Genomic DNA, 20,442 nt, shown 5'->3' with positions numbered 1-20,442 from the left:
AAATGTTTCAGTTCCATTCCAATATTACTGCCTTCTCTTTGAGATCTTCGGTCATTGTCCAACCTAGATTCATGTCTGCTTACAAAGGCATTTCAATTGAGAGAGAATGGGGTTACTAGCTGCCTTATGTGTCACATTTTGAAGCTGCTGCCATTGACCTACTCCACTGTCACTCACACCATTGGCCGGAGCAGTTTCCAGTTGAGAAGCTAACTCTCATTTGGAAAATATGAACCTACACCGAACAGGGTGCTGACCAAGTTCCAGCAAGTCCTGATCAGTCAGCTGTTTTATGTGTTCTTAATATGTATTCCTTCTGTAGCATAAGCTCAGAACTGCACACACCTGATGATCTGTATTGGCAAAGCTACATGCTGAAATGTGCTGAAACTAAATGTAATATTAGGATCTTCAACTGAGTGCATTTATATATAAGTATCCATCATACTGATAAGTAACGAATCACTGATAGTAACTGTCTTAGCTCTCCCAAGAAGAAAGTGATGTCTAGTAAACACAAGGGACTCTCCATTGAATTGGTTTGACTCTTCTGCCATCCAGTGGATTTGATTAGCACACATACTATGGAGGAACAAGCCTATAAAGTCAGCAATTAATACTTTCTCCCAAAGAAATAAAACAGTAAATGATATTTTATTTTTATTCATTTTTCATTTTTTTTTCTAGATGGAGGGTAAAATTTGTAAGTTTTGGTATAGAAGCTTGGTCAAAAGCAGTGTGGATTAGAAAACAAGGATGAATACTTATGTATTGTTCCAACCATCCCTGTTTTCCTGTCTTTGTCTCTTTTTTATGGTGATAGTTCAGCTTAATTTAATATACTGTATGCAGTTAAGCATTCTCACACCTTACTCCACTTGGGTGATTTGGACACCCCTGCAGAGGCTCAGCTAGCAGCCACCGGCATTGATTAAAGGATCTCACTTATACTAAGAGATTTGAAGCCCTATGTCTTTTATCTCAGAAAAGTGTAGACTCAATAGAAACTCGACTTGGCTCTTTATGGTCAAGAAGGGAGTAAATGTATCCATGTGGACAATCTGTGTGGTGATGGCTGCTTCTATATTGTAAGGAAAAATGGAAAGGGAATTGAATGATTTTCTGACTTTGGCTATGTTGCAGTCTTTAAGTAAGCCACAATGCAGAGTTCCTCTATGGTCAGTGTAGCTTTTAGATACTTGGTTTGATTATCTGAAAGTACTTGAAGAAATTTTTCATGGATTTAATTTATTCCAGAATCAATGCATTATTACAATAGAGTAATAAAAAGAGCTTTGGCACGTTTGCCTCCATAAATCAGGACAATGAATACAGGAGTTATATTGTTTTCTCAAAGTTATATAAGATGTTGATTAGGACAAATTTGGAGTATTGTGTGCATTTCTGGTCACCTACCTACAGGAAACATACCAGTAAACTCGAAAAAGTGCAGAGAAAATTTACAAAGATGTTGCCGGACATGAGGATCTGAGTTATAAGGAAAGGCTGAATAGGTTAAGGCTTTATGCACTGGAATGCAGAAGAATGACCAGTCCAGTTAGTTCCATTTTCCTCAGCTCGTTCAGATACCTTTATCATTTAGGGTCATGGGGAGAGAGCAGAGGAAAAAATGAAGTCCAGGTTGGCTCAGCTAAGAGCAAATTGAATAGTGAAGCAGGTTTGAGAGGCTGATAGGCTTATTTCTACTCCCTACATTCTTCTATTCAGAGTGCAGCCAGAAACTTCCTTTCACTGCCCACAGATCTTCAGGCATCTGTGAGGGGATCCCTGCTCTTTGTGAATTTGATACTGTAAATGACTTTGATGGGGAAGTGGAAAGGTGGGTTAGTAAGTTTGCAGATGGTACAAGCTTGGTGGTGTTGTGGATAGCATTAAAGTTTGCCATGGATTAATGTGGGTTATTGATAGGATCCAGAGCTGGACTGAGAAGTGGTAGACGGAGTTCAATCTGGAAAAGTATGAAGTTATACACTTTGGAAGATTGAACTTGAAGGCAGAGTACATAGTTAATAACAGGATTCTTAGCATTGAGGATGAACAGTGAGATGTTGGGGTCCATGTCCATACATCTATCAAATCTGTTGCTCAAATTAATGGGGAGGTGTTAAGAAATTGTATGATCTGATGGCCTTCATTAGTTGGGGACTGAGTTCAAGTGCCATAGGGTAATATTGCAGCTCTATAAAACACTAGTTAGAACCCACTTGGAGAACTACTTTCAGCCCTGGTTGTCTTATTATACTGTAGGAAAGATGCGGAAGCTTTAGAGAGGGTGCAGAGGAGATCTGGCAAGATGTGGCGTGGATTAGAGAGCATGTCTTATGAGGAGAGGTTGCATGAACTGGGACTTTTCTCTTTGGAGCAAGGAATAAGAGGTGCCATGCTGAAGGCTTGTATAGAGTGGAGAGCCAGCTCCCTTTTGCCTCAGCAGAAATGCCTCATAGGAGAAGGCATAATTTTAAGGAGATTGGAAGAAAGACTTGGGGGTGGGGGGGGGTGAAGGTCAGATGTATGCTTTTTAACTCAGAGAGTGTTGTGCATGGAACCCACTACCAGAGGTGGTGACAGAGGGAGGGGATACATTAGGGAGATTTAAGCGACTCTTACATCTAAAGATGAAAGTAAAACAGAGAGTTATGCAGGGGAGAAAAGATATATTTTATAGAGTAGGTTAAAAGTTTGGCACAGCATTGTGATCCAAAGGGCCTGTATTTGTTGTACCATTCCATGTTCTATTAACTTCTCATATTAATCTAAATCCAGACCTGAGGTCTGTTCCACAGATAAATAAATTAAAATAAAGTAACTGTATAATATTTAGTCACTGTCAACGAATTATATAGCAGGCTTTTTTCCAGCAATGGGCCCGAGGTCTTCAATGGTAAGGCTCATCCAAGTCCTGCTGAAATGCCGTGATAGTAGCTGCCTCTGCGAATCTCCTTTGGGCTGTTACAAGCCATTTCCAAACTCATTCACTGTTTTAGTCAATAAATTCCTCAAGCAATGCGACTACTAAAACCTAATCCTGTGGCATCACTGTCCACTACACCCCAAATCCACAACTTTGCTGATCCAGCTAACCACATAATCATCCAGATCATTGTTAGAGATAACAAATAACAAAAGACCCAGCCAGCACAGATCACTGTGGCACATCGGTAGTTTCAGACCTCCTGTCAGAGAGGCAACCATCTACTACCACTCTCTGGCTTTGTTCACGAAGCCAACGTCTAATCCAATTTACCACCTCACCTTGAGTGCCAAACGGCTGAACTTTCTTTCCCAACCTCCCATGTTGGACCTTGTCAAAGTCCATGTAGACAACATCCACCGCTTTGCCTTCATCAACTTCCCTGTTAACTTCCTCAAAAAACGCTATAAGATTGGTTTGACATGACTTATCATGCACAATGCCATGCCGATCATCCCTAATCAGTCCCTATCTATCCAAATGCTTAAATATCTAGTCCTTAAGAATACTTTTCAATAACTTTCCCTTACTGATGTCAGGCTCCCTGGCCTATAACTTACTGATTTATTCTTAGAGCCTTTCTTAACCAACAAAACAGCATTAGCTATCCTCCAATCCTCCGGCACCTCATCCATGGCTAAGGATGTTTTAAATATCTCTGTGGGGGTCCCAGCAGTTTCTGCACTAGCCTCTCACAGGGTCCAAGGTGCAGATCATTATCACCTTTCAATAGCATGTATGAGTCCAACCGCATTGATGTCACAGCCAAGGTAACTCACTAATGCCTCTACGTCCACAGGAGGTGAAAGGAATTTAGCATGGGCAGTTGACTCTTGTCAGTTTTTATTAATGCATTTTGTCTGGATGCTTAACAGGTTGGTGTGGCAACTGTTCTACAAGTGACAACAAGAAAAGGCAGAGAAGTGTGTATACAGCCCAGCTCCTCACAGGAATTAGCCTCCCCTCTCTGAACTCTATCTATACTTCTCACTGCCTCAGAAGAAGAGCCAGCACAATAAAAACCCAACCCTCCCCAGGCATTTTCTCTTCTGACCTTTCCCATTGGGTCAATGTTACAAAAGCCTGAAAGCACACAGCACCAGGCTCAAGGACAGCTTTAATCCCACTGTTATCAGAGTCTTGAATGGACCTCGTGTATGATAAGATGGATTCTGGGCTTTACCATTGATCTTGTAAAGATCTTTAATTTTATCTTCTACCTGCACTTCACTCTTTTGGTACTTTGACACTTTATTCTGCACATTATTACTTTCAAAAAGTTGCTATTGTTTTGCCTTATTCTAGCTCAATGCCGGATGTAATGATTTGATAGGTATAAACAGTATGCGAGGTAAGCTGTTCACTGTGTCTTGGTATATGTAAAAATAATAAACCAATGACAATACTAAGACCAATTCTTGTTTGCCCCCCCCCCACAGCAACATCAATAGATCCCCCTATTTCCCCTCCCTTTGCATCATTCCTTCTGTAACTTAGTGTCGTCACAACACAGTGGGGATGAAAACTCTTGATTGACGTTTTGTGCTAGAGAATTCCACCCAGGATATGCATTGGAATCAAGCATTTTTGGCATTGCATTTGGATATAGTTACAATATAGCAAACATTAGTAAGAAGTTAGAAGATTGGGAAGCTTTGTAAAAACCAATAGAAGGCAACCAAAAAAGCCATAAGGAGAAAAAAGATTAAATATGAAGGGAAGCTAGCCAATAATAGGAAAGAGGACACCAAACCTTTTTTCAAATATATAGAGAGAAAACGAGAGGTGAGAGTGGATATAGAACCACTGGAAAATGACGCAGGAGAAGTAGTAATGGGGGCAAAGAAATGGCAAAGGAACTTAATAAGTATTTCACATCAGTCTTCACTATGGAAGCCACTAGCAGTACGCCAGAAATTCAGATGGGAGTGTTGTTACCTTTACTAGGGAGAAGGTGCTTGGGAAGCTGAAAGGTCTGAAAGTAGATAAATCACCTGGACCAGATGGACTATACCCAAGTATTTGAAGAGGTAGCTAAACAGATTGTAAAGGCCTCAGTCATGATCTTTCAAGAATCACTAGATTCCAGAATAGTTCCGGTGAACTGGAAGTTTGCAAATATCACTCCACTCTTTAAGAAGGGAGGTAGGCAGAAGAAAGGAAATAATAGACCAGTTAGTCTGACTAGTGTTTGGGAAGATAGTCTGCATGGTTTCCTTGAGGAGGAATCTTGTCTGATAAATATGTTGGAATTCTTTGAGGAAATATCAGGCAGGATAGACAAAGGATATTCTTTACTTGGATTTTCAGAAGGCCTTTGACAAGGTACTGCACATAAGGTTGCTTAACAGCATAAGGTCCCATGGTATTTATAGGGAATATATTAGCATGGATAGAAGATTGGCTGACTGGCAGGAAGTAAAGAGTGGGAATAAAAGAGACCTTTTCTGGTTGGCCACTGGTAACTAGTGGTGTTCTGTAGGGGTCTGTGATGGAACTTATTCTTTTCATGTTTTAAATGAGTGATTTGAATTAGTGGATTTATGGCCAAGTTTACAGATGATATGAAGATAGATGGAGGGACAAGTAGCACTGAGGAAGCAGGTGCCTGCAGGAGGACTTAGATTGGGGGACTTATAATGGTCGAGGAAGTGGCAGATGGAATATTAAATAGGAAAGGGTATGGTTATGCACTTTGTTAGAAGGAATAAGGGCATAGACTATTTTCTAAATGGGGGAGAAATTCGAAAATTAGAGATGCAAAGGTGCTTGGGAATCCTTGTGCAGGACTCCGATGTCCTGAAAAGGAAAGCCACATCCTGAGAATAGATGCGGTAGAGATGAAGGGACTAAGAAAAGAGCATAGCAGTTTTACAGGAGATATGGTGGGAAAAGGTATAGTCAAGATAGCTGTGGGAAGTGGTAAGTTTATAAAAGATGTTGGTTGACAGTTTGTCTCTAGAGATAGAGACAGAGAGATCGAGAAAGAGTAGGGCGGTGTCAGAAATGGGCTAAGTGGATTTTAGACAGGGTGGGAATTGGAGTTGAAGTTGATGAAATTGAAGAGCTCAGCATGAGTGCACGAAGTAGCACCAATGCAGTCATCAATTTTAGAGGAGGTTAAGTTGGGGAGCATTACCAGGAAATGCTTTGAACATGGACTTTTCTACATAGCCAACAAGAGGCAGGCTTAGCTGGGGCCCACGTGCATGCCCATGGCTATACATCGAGTTGGGAGAAATTGGGAGGAAACAAAGGAAAAATTGTTGAGGGTGAGGACCAGTTCTGCCAGATGGAGAATGGTGGTGGTGGTGGAGAAGAATTGGTTTGTTCTTTTGTTAAGAAAGAAGTGGAGAGCTTTGAGGCCTTCTTGATGGGGGTCAAATTGAGGTGGTCAGGGTTAGTGAATTGAAAGTAACAAAGGTGTTTGAGAGCATGGGAAGTGTTGCAGGTGTAGGTGGGAAGGGATTGAACCAAGGTATGAGGACATGAGTTCAGTGAGGCAGGAGCAGACGAGGACAATAAGCCTACCCAGACAGTCAGCATTCATTTCAAGAGGGCTGGAATATAACAGCAATGCTGAGGCTTTATAAAGCATTGAATAGACTGTACTTGGAGTATTGTGAGCAGTTCTGGGCCCCTTATTGGAGAAAAGATGTTCTGGCATTGCAGAACGTCCAGAGGAGGCTCACGAATACAATTCTGGGAATGAAATGGTTAACGTATGAGGAGCGTTTAATGGCTCTGGGCCTGTGCTCCCTGGAGCTTGAAAGAATGAAGGGGAATCTCATTGAAAACTATTGAATATTGAAAGGTCTGAATAGAGTGGATGTAGGGAGAATGTTTCCTCTTGTAGGTGAGCCTAGGACCAGGGGGCACACCACAGACTAGAAAGACATTCCGAGATGAGGAACTTCTTGAGCCAGAGGGTAGTGAATCTATGGAATTCATCACCACAGGCAGCTGCGGAGGCCAAATCATGAGTCTATTTAAGGTGGAGGTTGATAGGTTCTTGATTAGTCAGGGCATCAAAGGTTACAGGGAGAAGACGGGAGAGTGGGATTGAGAGGGATAATAAATCAACAGTGATGGAATGGTGGAACAGACTCAATGGGCTGAATGATCTGAATGATCCTATGTCTTGTGGACTTATGGAAATGAGTTTTCATACGTCACGGTGATAAAAAAAAAGGAAGAAATGTTATTTGTACTTTCACTGACGCCAGGTAAACCTTGGATGCTATTCCCTAAAACAAATATCAAAAACAAGACCAGCTTTTAATGAGGAAAATATTGACGTCTTGGTACTATTTTAAGAACGCAGGGATAGAGAAAGTATTCCTTGAACCAAGTTTGTCAGAATGCTGAGTTTGATACTTTGTTGAATGGGTCTTTGTTAAGGCGTCAGATAAGTCGTCTACCATTTTACTGTAATTCGTGATGAAACCATTTTTGGGCTTGCATTCTAGTCGATGTCTATGAATAACTACTGTTGAAATATGTCTCTCTGAGCTGTTTATATCAAGACTATTTGTCTTACCACCCACTGACAGGATCCACACGAATTGCTGAGTGAAGGAATTAAATTTTAGACCAGTTGACAAATATGGCAAAGGTGTGATGGACGTGATAGGTGTGCAATAGTTTTAGAATCAGGTCTGTTTAGAATCAGATTGTCTGTTGCCTTTCTTTAGTAGAGGAGAACAAAATGATTGTTACTCTAGTTCCAAAGCAGCATTTAAAAAACACAATAAGCATAAAGAACACAAAAAAATATAAATATAAAAAAGACAAAAAAAAATGTAAATATAAATCACAATGTACAATTAACTGTTATATACAAAGACTGGTTGTATGCACATAAAGTGGTGCTAGATGATGTGTAGGTAGTGCTGGTGGGGTGGGTTAGCAGACATCCCACCCTGCAAAAACTCATTTCAGGGAGGTAGCACCATCAATTTGCGGGAGACTTCTGGGAGAAGTGGGATGTCTGCAATACAGTAGCTCCTTAGCAGCTAGCCAGCTAGTTTAAATAACGTTAGCTACGCTAATGAATGAATGACACCTGTTAAACTCACCTCAACATGTCTTTTACAGTCTTAACCCACCATGGACAATAGAAAAGTCACTGTTGCAAACAGTGCAGCGAACAGCACTGTCATTATTTTGACCCCTATTAGACAGGGGTACACTTTAGTGTAGTCTGGGGTGATGTACGTTTTATATTTTTTTTGGAACACTCTGCCATGGCGCGCTCTCACTCGCGCGCTCTCTCTCTGTCGTGGTTGCTCACACACTCTCACTTGCTTTCTCACTCACGTACTCTCGCTTTCTCTCTCACTCGCGCGCTGTCTCGTGGTCGCTCTCGCGCTCTCTCTTGCTTTCTCTCACTCGCTCTCAGAAAATTGATATCAGTGATATTGTATATAATCTGCGGGCATCAGAGAGCCACTATTAATATGCGGGAGACTCCCGGAACTTCTGGGAGAGGTGGGATGTCTGGGTTAATGAGTGGAGGTGCTTATCAGCCTGATGGCTTGAGGGAAAATAATTGAGTAGATAAATAATGAACTAACCAAGATAGTTCAGTTATGTCATACCTTAACTGCATGATTATTATAAGGAGCGACACATAATGCAGTTGCCATTTTGGGCTGAGACCCCCATCAGGACTGCACTCATTTCCAATTGCAATACCAGTCCTGATGAAGGGTCTCAGCCTGAAACAGCAGCTGTTTATTTCTTTCCATAGCTGCTGCCTGACCTGCTAAGTTCCTCCAGCATTGTGTATGCTTTCCTCTGGCTTTCCAGCATTTGCAGAATTTCTTGTATTTATCATTATTATACACATAGTTAATATCGGCGATTTTTATAGATAGATACGATTAATTTTACAAATAATTCTCCAGAACTGAAAGGCCAACAGCAGAAGGGAATCAGGCTTTTCATTAAACTACTATAGAGAATCATCATTTATATGATCTCATTATTGTAAAAAAAAAAGGTACAGTACATTTTATGCAATATTTCCAATGTTAAACCAAGTTCGTTTATTCTAGCATCAGGATCATTCCTCCTAGAATTGCTTCAGTTATACAGCTGCTTCCAATAATAATCGAGCATTTAAAATGTATTTAAAAATATGTAATTGCATGCTTAACAAAATACACTCACTCAGTTACTGTTGTTCATGGCAAATCAGAAGGCAGATTGTTCTAAGTTATGATGTAGTACACAATTTCAAAGGGAATGACTTCTATAAGATCTATATGTAGAACTATTCTTAAATAAGTGCTGACAAAAACCAATTAGATGAAATATATTGCAGACATCTATTGCCCATCCCAGTCTCTCTTGAGAAAGTACAGTAAGCAATCTTCCAACGACTGGAGGGGATAAGGTATCCCCATGGTTCTGTAGGGCTTGGAAGGAAGAATTGGGCAAAGGTTTTACCTCATGCCTGTCACCCTTTTCCATCCTGTCAGCTGGTGGAAGATCGAAATGGCAAGCACGCTGTGTCATGTTGTCTTTTATTCCTTGCAGAATGGAGGCAAATCTAAGAAAAATATTAGGTGCCCATTGCCGGTTGGCTTGAACTAATCTATTTTAGTGTGTACTTAGAAAGTTAATCATAATGCTGGGATCTGGAGTTATACCGAGGCTCCACGCCGTGTAAGTAAGACAGATTCCTTTCCTTCTCTTTGCAGTCAGTTATTGATACCATCAATTTATTCTGGATATTGAAGTAAAATTTAAATGTGGTTTTGAGTGTCTCCAGAACATTAATCTGCTTTCTGACCTATTGGTCCAGTACATAACAGTTCACCTAGGAGGAGATAGGGGTAGGTGTCAGTGGCAACAAGAGCTCACTAATGTAGGATAATCTCTCCTTGAAGTGTTTGAAATGAAGATGACAATATTGAATATAGAGAGCGCAAGACCCATGACTACAGTGGAACTTCGCAGAAGCAGCAAGGACAAGATGAAGCATTCTGAATGAATAGGAGCTTTTAGTGAATAGAGGGAGCATTTTAGCAATCAAATAAAACCTAATCCCCTTATACACACAAAATGCTGGTGGAACTCAGCTGGCCAGGCAGCATCTATGGAAAAAAAGTAAACAGTCAGCATTTCAGGTCAAGACCCTCACTTATGCACACTCTGAAAACAATTAAAACAGGCGCAGAAAAAACGTGCAGGAAATGTTTCTTTTTTAAATTTGAAAATTTAAACTCAAACTTCAATATTCTACTGTACAAAATAAACACTTTTAAAGCCTTTTATAGATAAAATTCTTCTGTCTTAAATAGAACTTAATTTGGTGAATCAAGTGCAATGTGTTACGACTACAGGCAAGGATGAAGTTCATTCCTGTAAAGTATCCTACTGCCAAGTCATGTCTTTCCTTTTTAAGTGATAAGAGAGAATTCTCAGCAGCACCCATTGCCACTCACCACTCACTATCCAGAATCGGTTTGTTAAAACTTCCCGAACAGGTTGTTAAATTCCTCTGATATATTATAATCATTGGAGCAGGACTTACAGAAGATCAGTACGGAGTTCAGCTGATCTCAATTACATGTTTGTACATTTCTGTTTTCTCACAAAATATTAGATGTAGGGAAATGTTAGTCAAGGTGCCATTATTTCTATAGAGAGACATTGAAGCCCTTTCCATGTGTGTGATCTGCCCTTTAGCTAAATTACTCTGGAGAATTGAAGTAGCTCTGGAGAAATTTATTTTAAATATATGAAGCTTATGCCTGGAACCTTTAGAGAACTTTTAGTGGCAGCTTATCAAGCCCTGTTTATGAAACATTTTGTTTGATTATTTTTATGAAACAAAGCAACATGGGTATAATATAGATTTATATTTATCAAACTACTTCAATAGTTTCTAGAAAGCTGCTACTTAAAAATTTGGGAGAGAGTTCCCTCTCCCTCTTGATCACCACTTCTCTATTGCTAAATATCTAAGAAGTGACTCTGTATTCTGCCCCTGAAATTCAGTTCCAATGGATTTCATTGAGCCAAATTTTGGAACAAAGTCAGTTTGTAGTCATCACTGAAACGAAGTGTTCTTTATCTTCATTATAAAGATGACTTTTGAACTTCTGAAGTCAATTCACGCTTTTGAAGTTAATGGAGTTGAATTTTGGAAGCTACAGTTATGTTACTAACATTCGAGAATAAATTTAAATTTCACTTGCTGAGCGAATGGTTACCTTGACCATCACTAACTTCTGATGCCTCAACTCTATGTATAAATGTTGACAGTGAGGATCAACAAGCAGTGGAGCCATATAAATATTGGGGTTGATCGGAATCTGCTTACACACTATTACAGCATTCACACATTTTCAGCAAAAGGGACAATGGAGGCCAACCATGAACTGGAGCAATGGGTGACTTCAATTTACATAATATGGTGGTTAATTATTGCAGTCATTGTCGCTCAGATGTGAGTTCAGTCAAGAGATACACCTATAAATCTTCATGCTTGTTATCAGTCAGTTCTATATTGTACAAACTGAGATGAGAGCCCTATAAATTAGAAAAAGTAATCCTAAATTAAGCGTAGTTATGTACTTTAGTACCTTGAGGTACAGTTCATCGAAAATCTTTCATCAGAATCACAGGTAACACACAGGAAAGTGTATCATACAGTGGAAAACAAATTGTGCAGAAAACAAACCCTCAGTGCAAAAAAAAACAAAGACCCAATGAAAGACAAATCCATTGCTATGCAAGAGGTGGTCTGTAGTGTTTCATTACTGAATTTAGGTTAGGATTGTGCAGTTCACTTCAAGAGCCTGATGGATGTAGGAAGATAGCTGTTCCAGAGCCTTGTGGTGTACAACTTCAGGCTTCTGTACCTCCTGCCTGATGGTAGCAGAAAGAGGAGCACATGGCCCATCCTTGATGACAGATGCTGCCTTTTTGAAGGCAGCGCCTCCTGTAGGTGTTACCAGTGATGGGGAGGGTGGTGCCCATGATAGGTCTCCCTGCATGCAGTTGATTAAAATGACTTTTTTTCTTCCAGGAAGAGGAAAAGCTTGAACTGGATGAAGCTCTAATTTATGAGGAAGATTTTGAAGTCACAAACATGGTTGAAGAAATGGAAGAGGGAACTAGGCAAAATATTCTTCGCAGAATAGCAACATACGCATCACTATTAAAAGAATTTATTGGCAATATCATAACAACCACTGGAAAAGTAGTTGTTACCATTTTACTTGGTTTAACAGGTTGGTATGGGCATAATCAAAATCCACTCAATCCTTGTGCTGTTTGTAAATGATTAATTTGCTGTCCTCATTTGCTCCATTTTAAACATGCTGAATGTTGAATCATAGAAGACAGATGATATTGATTAAAAATATGTTATCACTCATTCTCTGTTATGTCTCTCTCATTCAGAACTTGGCTTATTTGTTTTTCTGCAGGTATAACACTACCATCTCTGACCTCAGGTGTATACTTCTTTGTATTTTTGGGGTTATGCACGTGGTGGTCCTGTGGGAAACAGTTTGATCCGCTGATATTCAGCTGTTTGTGTGTATTGATGGCTATATTCAGTGCAGGACACCTAATTGGACTCTACCTTTACCAACTGCAATTGTTTCAAGAACTTGTCCCACCGGGTGACTTCTATGCAAGGTAAACAACAACATGTCTTTGTTAGAGCAAACAAGGATTTGTGGGTTCAGCAGATACAGGAGACTACAGATGCTGGAAACCTGGAGCAATGTACAAAAAGGCTGGAAGAACTCTTGGTTTGTAACCATCTATGGAGGGAAATATACACACAATTTTTTAGATCGAGACCCTCTGTATCGACTGTTTATTTCCCTTCTTAAATGCAGCTTGACATGTTGAGTTCCTCCAGTTTTTTTGTGTGCTGCTAAAGATTATTGTTGCTTAATTGCAGCCTGTGTGTAGGTGAGTGGTAGGGTCTGGGGAGGGTTTGATAGAATAGGTTTAGTGTCAATGACTGGTTGATGGTCAGCTTGGTGGCTAAAGGACCTTTATCTCTGCTCTGTCTTCTTATCACTAATGTTTTATGAAATCAGGGTGGAAATGTTACAGTTCCTGTTAACATTGTTGGTTTATCCACATGACACAAATATTAGGAAAAAATTGCAAATGGAGCCCAATTTGTAATATTGTTTTAAAGAACAAAAAATCACCACCTCCCTTCCACTGGGTCCTCTCCCTTTACTCTTCCCATCTGCCCACCCCACCCCCTTATTTTGTTCTATGCTCCACCTTCCTTTCCTATCAGATTCCATCATCTGTAGCCCATTGTTACCTCTACTTATCACTCTAAGCTTCTGTGACAATTTCCACACTTCCCTCCTCCATCTGCTTATCATTCCTCCTCACTTGCATCTGCCTATCAATTTCCAGTTCTTGCCTCAACTACCTGTCACTTCTTTATACTGTTTTGGATGAAGGGTCCTGACTGAAAATGTTAACTGTCCATTTCTCTCCACATATGCCTGTCTGACATGCTGAGTTCCTCCTGCATTTCGATTTCTGCTTCAGCTTCCAGCCTCTGCAGTTTCTTGTGACATCAGAAAATGGAGCTGGCTCACTTGGATGTCCAGACTTCACTGTTTGATTATTCAAAGAGCCCAGGTTGAACTAGTGTATCTTAGCTCAAATCAGCCAAACGAATGTAAACAGTCTACTTGTTAATTATGAATACAATAAAATTCTTGGCATTATATTGAACTTCATCCGAAGGAGGTTCTCATTTTAAAGCTCCTCGGGGCAGGATTTCTCATTTGATAATTTTATCACCTTATCTACTGTGACTGAGAGAGTAAGTGGTCAACTTATTCTACTGTTCATATATTTAATGTTCATGGGAGGAAAATCACATTCATTTGGGTTTGAACCAAAGATCAAGAGATGAAAGACTGACCTTGTAATTTATTGCACCCTCTGTCCCCACATTAAGCTCCGTAACAAATTTGAGTTGTAAACTAGGACTGTGTGTTAGTGACTGAGTGTTTCATCGCCAGAGAGCTGCCTTCATTTAGATGAGAAAAGAGAGGCCTTTATGGTTGCCCCAGCCCACAGATAAAGATTCAAGAATAATCAGACAATGAAGCATTTTGTGCGTTACCAACATATCGTGGAGGATAACTCCGTGCCTTGAAGTTCTTCATCCAGCACTCATCAGAAAATATACCTTTGTTCTGGCTTTGATCTCTGATTAATTAAAAAAATCCATAAGGAATTATAAGTAGACTGTTACTTAAAAAGGATTGTATTCAATCAGGTTATGTAACTGACCGAAGTATCAATCCAGCCTTAACTTCCATATGCATGCAACATACCTGCAAAGAAATTCATTTTACAACTCAATTGTCTTAAATACCTCAACAAATCATAAAATTGTTACATCCTCTGAACTTTTGGGTAGCTGCAAGCAAACCACCCAGTTCCCATTTTCTGGTGACTTATTTTCACCTCTTCCTTCCTGGAGAAGCTATACAAATCCCTTTGAAGGTATGAATTAGAGCTGTTTTCCTCACCCTTTCCGGCTATGAATTATACAGTGTGAGGCTCACTGCATGAAAAGGGCTTTCTTCAAGTCATTGTTGCTTTATTTTACATCTTAACTGTGTTTCCTCTAGTCTTCAACCCTCCTGTCCATTGCAACTACTTCACTTTGTCATGCCCCTTGCTAATTTTTGATACTCTCTTGTTTTCGATGAAAATCTAATTGTAACATCATTAATATTGCAGTTTTACCATCATAATGGGGTAATCGTCTTCTTCTTATCACAGGTTGTTTGGTGTAACACCAGTGATTCAGACAAACTGCACAACAACGTGGAAGATTATAGCCAATCCCAACATGTCTTGGCCCCAACACGTCAATCCTATAATGCTGTTATTATTGTATTATACGTTGGCAACGCTCATCCGCCTCTGGCTTCAGGAACCGATTGTAACGGTGAGCAATGTTCAAAATTTATGGAACTAATTCCTGTGTATTGAAGAGCCATGATCTCAATATCAGAAATTTTATATATCCTTCAAAGGTCTGGTGTATATTGGCTGCATATATTGGGCACATGGTAGCGTAGCTGTGAGCTTTACGCTATTACAGCTCAGGGCATCGGAGTTCAGTTCTGGCGCTGCCTGTAAGGAGTCTCTGGATGTGTGGGATTTTCCTGGTGCTCCAGTTTCCTCCCACAGTCCAAAGACGTACCGAGTAGGTTAATTTGTCATTGTAAATTGTCACATGATTAGATTAGGCTTAACTGGGGTTTACTGGGGTTTTCAGGGGTTGCTGGAGCAACATGGCTCGGTCCAGAAGAGCCTGATCCATAACTGTATTGATAAAAATAAATATAATTTTAGAAAATTGAATTCTATTCTGATCACCCTATTATAAGAAGGATGTGGAAAGGTTGGAAGGTTGGAGAGGGTGCAGGAGAGGTTTGCCAGGTTGCTGGCTGAATTAGAGAGTATGGGCTAAAAGGGGAGGTTGGAAAGTCTTGGTCATTCACTGTAACTAAGAAAGATCCCCAGGTGTGATGACTACTCTTAACACTGGACCCGGACTTCTGCGGCCAAGACAGTGCAATTGCCCTAATGTAACAGGTTTCCACTTTAAAAACTCTCCCACACAGGTTTCCTGCTATTGTCAGATACGACGGGCAACCATAACCAATTAATATTGGTAATTACTTAATTAGTTTGGCACAACTTCATAAGCAGAAGGGCCAGCTCCTGTGCTATAAAACCTCAGGATTATTTAGCCATAGTTTCTCCTACAAATGATCTAGTTCAAACACAATATCTATATCTTTACTAAGGATATAAAGCTTTCCACATGTAACCTGGTATATTGAAAATGCACATTGTCTGATGATATAAGAACCTCTAAAGGGACTTTTCCTCCCAATGTGCTTCTTTGATTTGTATAACTATGACTTCAGCTTTCCACTGCACTATTTATTCCACATGAACCATGGCTGAACAATTATTTGTGAAGAAATGTCAAGCAACACATAGTTGTAGAAAATATTGGCATTCTTAGCATCTTTGGTTTCAAAGATAAGAATGGAAGGAATATTCCGTTGGCTCCCATTCCACATTCCTGCCTGACCCCGTAGGCTTTGATTGTCCTATATTCCAAAAAACCTATCTCTCCACCCTTGCATTTACATGACTCACTGGGCTAAAAATTCAAATAATTCAGAACCTGGTGAACTGTTCCAGATCAACACACTTAGAACTCAGAAGGCCAAGGAGCATCTATGGAAAAGAGTAAACAGCCAACATTTTGGGCCGAGACCTTTCATGGACACTGGAAAGGAAGGGGAGAAGTAAGGAGGAGGAGTAATAGGGGGGAGGGGTGGAAGAAGTACAGGGTGGTAGGTGATGGGCAAAATGGAGAGGGGGAGGGGTGAGGTAAAGAGCTGGAGATAAAGGGCTGGAGTAGGGCGAATCTGTTAGGAGAGAGTAGAAGACCATGGAAGAAAGGGAAGGGGAGCAGCACCAGAGGGAGGTAATGGGCAAGTGGGCAAATAAGGAGATAAGGTGAGGGAGTTAAACAGGAATGATGTTTCGTGAAGCGGGGAGGGGGCAATTACCAGAGGTTTGAGAACATCGATGTTCATGTCGTCAAGTTGGAGGCTATCAAACTGAATATAAGGTGTTGCTCCTTATCGTGGCAGTAGAGGAAGCCATGGACTGACAGGTCATATGCCATCAGGTTGGAGGCTACCCAGAACTGTTCCAGGTGAAGAGGTTCAATCCAAATCAGAGGTGGAGAGGAAATGCGATGAAGCTGGAGAGGTTTCAAAGGAGGTTCATGAAAATGATTCCAGGATTTAATGGCTTGTCATATGAAGAGCGTCTGAGGCCTGTATTCACTAGAATTCAGAAGATTAAGTGATCACCTCATTGAAACCTATCGAATGATGAAAGGCCTTGACAGAGTGCTTAAGGAGAGGTTGTTTCCTATGGTGGGAGAGTCTAAGACTGGAGGGGACAGCCTCATAATAGAGGGGCATTCTTTTATAACAGAGTTGAGGAGGAATTTCTTTAGCCAGTTCTTTCATAAATGAATATCTGCTATGATGAATAAACTCTCCTTGGGCATCCAGCTAGGTACTGGTATCAATTTTAACCAATGTTTTAATGACAAGCTCTGCTGTATTCATCCTTGATGCGTCCTCCCTGATGAAGATGGCAGAGTTTGTCATCAAAACTTGGAAGCCTGAGAAGGGTTTATTCATCATATACATCAGGAAAGCACTAGATCCTTTTTAAATTCTGCTATATTTACAGAACTTCAGAATACTTGCCAACATAGATGATAACTTTGTAAAATCCTACTTTGTTAAATCACGTTTACAGAATAACCAAGAGGAAGACAACAATGAAAATGAGGAAGAAGGAGAAAAGGACCTGCTTAGAAATGATTCACCAGTCACTGCTGAAGTGAGACGTAGTCTGTGGTATTCAGCGCATTACGCAACAGATGAAAGAAGGGTAGGTACCTTTAGAATACCATACTCCATACGGAGAACGTTCATATTCAATCTCAGTAATGTCAGGATGTTCTTCAGAATCTGTAAGGGGATACTTTTAAATTTGATTCTTTGTATTAGACCACACGGTTTATGTGTCTGTAGCCACTTCCTGTCTGTTTTGCATACAGTAACGTGAACATACTCTGATATATCTTCCATACAATATTGTTTAGGTCAGTCATACTCAGAAAATGAATTAGACATTTGATAGGTTAAAATTTGGTTCAATGTGTTCAGCGACAGTTTTGCATGTAGGTCAGATTTATGAGAGTTGTTCTAAAAGCTGGATTGCTTATTGTTTGAGACAACGTGCTCTTATATTTGCTTTTACATGGATTAAGGTAATACTTAAATGTATTTGCAAGCGCTTTCCAGGTTTACAGTACATCAATGAGCCCTTCAGAATATACGTTCCAGAGTGGTCATATATAAAGAGAGAAGAGATGAGACATTGAGGGTGTGTTATTTTATATAATTGAATAGAAAATTCTGTATCTGAAATCTCTTTGCATCCAGCCTGGCTAAGATTAAGGCAGAAAATCACTTCAGAAGTAACAGTGAATTTTTATTTTTAAACAATTTTTTTAGAACTTTTAAGAATAGGTGCATAGGTGACATAAAATGAAATATACAGAGATAACGCCCTTTCAGCAGGTCTCTGTTGCTATTTAACTTTCAAGGGAGTTTCCTTTCGCTCAGCTGTGACTCCCCTTATCAGATGTCCGTCAATTCTCAATCCTCTTTTTGAACCTATCTAGATTTTCTTTTGATTTACTCTTAGTGGATCAGTTCTTTCTATCTTTTCCTTGTGGTAGCAAGTTCCACATTCCTGTTTTTCTACAAATAAAAAAAATAAAATGGCAGTTACTGGGCATCTGAATTAAAGCAGGAAATACTGGAAACACTCAGCAGATCTAACAGCATCAAAGGAGAGTGCACTAACATTTCAGGTTGATACTTTTCATCAGAACTGTTCAGAGTGCTGGGAAGACATCAGCCTGAGCAGGATGCGTAGGCTTTGGAAATGGGGACAAAAGTGGCTTGCTAGGGCACCGCCTGCATTAGAGGGTTTGAGCTATAAGGTGGTTGGACAAACTCTGCAGTGTTGGAGGCTGATGGGAAACCTGATAGAAGTTTACAAACTTATGAGAGGCAATGATGGAGTAGACAGGCAGAATCTCTTTTTCCAGGGTTGAATTGTCAAATTCTAGAGGATCTGCATTAAGATAAGAGTGGGAATGTTTAAAGATGAAGTGTGGGGCACTGAGGGTGCTTGAAATGGGCTGCTGGTGTTGGGTGGGGGGTATTGTAGAGGTCGGTGCAATAGTGATGTTGAGAGGTTTTTAGATAGGCAAGTGAATATGCAGGGAATGGATGGATATAGATCATGAGCAAACAGAAGAGATTTAGTTTAAAATGGCATTGTGCTCAGTGCAGAGTATTGGCTGAAGGATCTGTTCTGTGCTGTACTGTTGAACATTGTATCTGTTATGATGGAAAGTTATCTGTTTGAAGCATTAACTCTCTCCCTCTTCAGATGTGGCCTGACTTACTGAATATTTCCAGCATCTTTAGTTTCATTTGACTCTGAATGAGTTTCCCCTGAACTTTCCTGTTGGGCTTACTCGTGACTATCTTTTATTTATGGCCCCTTGTTTTGCTGCAACAAGCAAAACAAACATCTCCTCTTGGCATTATTGCATCACCTCACCCTCCTCTCTCTGTCCTTCCAGACCCTACACCTCTCCCTTATGATCCTCCCCCTCATCTTCAGTACCAAACACCTAATTAGAAGAAGGTATTGTGTCAGAAATACTAAAATACGTTTTTGAAACATCTTTCAATTTTTGAGGCTCAATCTGTGTCATAACTGAGCCCTGGGATTAGGACATTATAATCTGCCAATGCGTTGGGATTCAGACACACAGTTATGGTAAATGGTGCCATTAAAGTCAGATTCACTATCAAGAAGCAGCCCCTTTAAGCTCATTTAGCATTGTCTGCAGTCATATGAGCTGAATAGAAAAAATATCTTGTTTACTGTGTTATGTAGTTGATACTTGGACTGACTATAATTCATCATTTTACCAGTGTCACTCAGAGATCATGGAAGTGAATAGATTGAAGAAAGAATATGATACAGAAAAGTGGAGTTATACAAGGCAGCTTGCCACATGGTCACAGTCCATGTGAACATTGCTTTAGTTACACACTCTAAATTTAATAGTAAACACAGTAGCCACAATACTGATGGGTGTATATTTACAATCATTGTCCAGAATTCAGTAGCAAAGAAAGTAAAACTCACATTGAATAAAAGGTTATTGATTTTCCTCCTGTAATGTTACTAACAAAGGCACATCAGTGTCTGAACTATACAATACATGCATACGTTTGCTGATGTGAATAAGAACTTTCTGAATAGTAATATTTGTTAACTCTATTTTTGTTTATTAATCAGAAAATTACTTGTTCATCTCTGTGTCTAGTTTCTGATGACCAACATTAATAACTATTCTGCAGAGGGTCGAGTGACCTAGGTTGCAGTCATTGGCTGAATACTTTCCTGTTAGTTCTGAAAATCAGCTCACTTTTGTGGCTATAAGACGTAAGAGCAGAAATAGACCATTGTCTACTCCACAACAATATAGCAGGAAGGACTGAGAGGAGGGTTAGAGTAATGATGCTGCCTTGTTTGACTCAGATATTCACTGAGATTGGCTCTGTTTGGACCCATTGGTTGTGATTGAGAAGGACAGCCAGCCCTTCAGGTCTGAATGATTCAGAACCACCATTGGATTTAGTAGTAGAGCAGGAGGTCAGATGTGCTGGTATCTGACCTTCAGCACACCATCTGCATTCCTGTTGGACTGTACAGAGGTAGAA

The 20,442-nt window shown here is 40.1% G+C and overlaps 1 protein-coding gene across 3 annotated transcripts in view; it reads left to right on the top strand.

Annotated features, from left to right (window-relative positions):
* The window catches only part of LOC134352116 (piezo-type mechanosensitive ion channel component 2-like), a 627,709-nt gene that overhangs the window by 411,579 nt on the left and 195,688 nt on the right, over positions 1–20,442 (top strand). For all 3 annotated transcript variants that reach the window (XM_063059335.1, XM_063059328.1, XM_063059345.1), the window contains exons 6-9: positions 12,036–12,240; positions 12,439–12,652; positions 14,795–14,963; positions 17,381–17,515. In XM_063059335.1, the coding sequence (XP_062915405.1) occupies positions 12,036–12,240; positions 12,439–12,652; positions 14,795–14,963; positions 17,381–17,515 (723 nt within the window). The remainder of the gene's footprint in view (positions 1–12,035; positions 12,241–12,438; positions 12,653–14,794; positions 14,964–17,380; positions 17,516–20,442) is intronic.

Source organism: Mobula hypostoma, chromosome 1 (assembly GCF_963921235.1).
Source record: "Mobula hypostoma chromosome 1, sMobHyp1.1, whole genome shotgun sequence".
In the NCBI taxonomy this organism is placed as follows: domain Eukaryota; kingdom Metazoa; phylum Chordata; class Chondrichthyes; order Myliobatiformes; family Myliobatidae; genus Mobula; species Mobula hypostoma.
The sequence above is the reverse complement of the archived record's forward strand: the minus strand, read 5'-3'. Positions and strand labels throughout refer to the sequence as shown.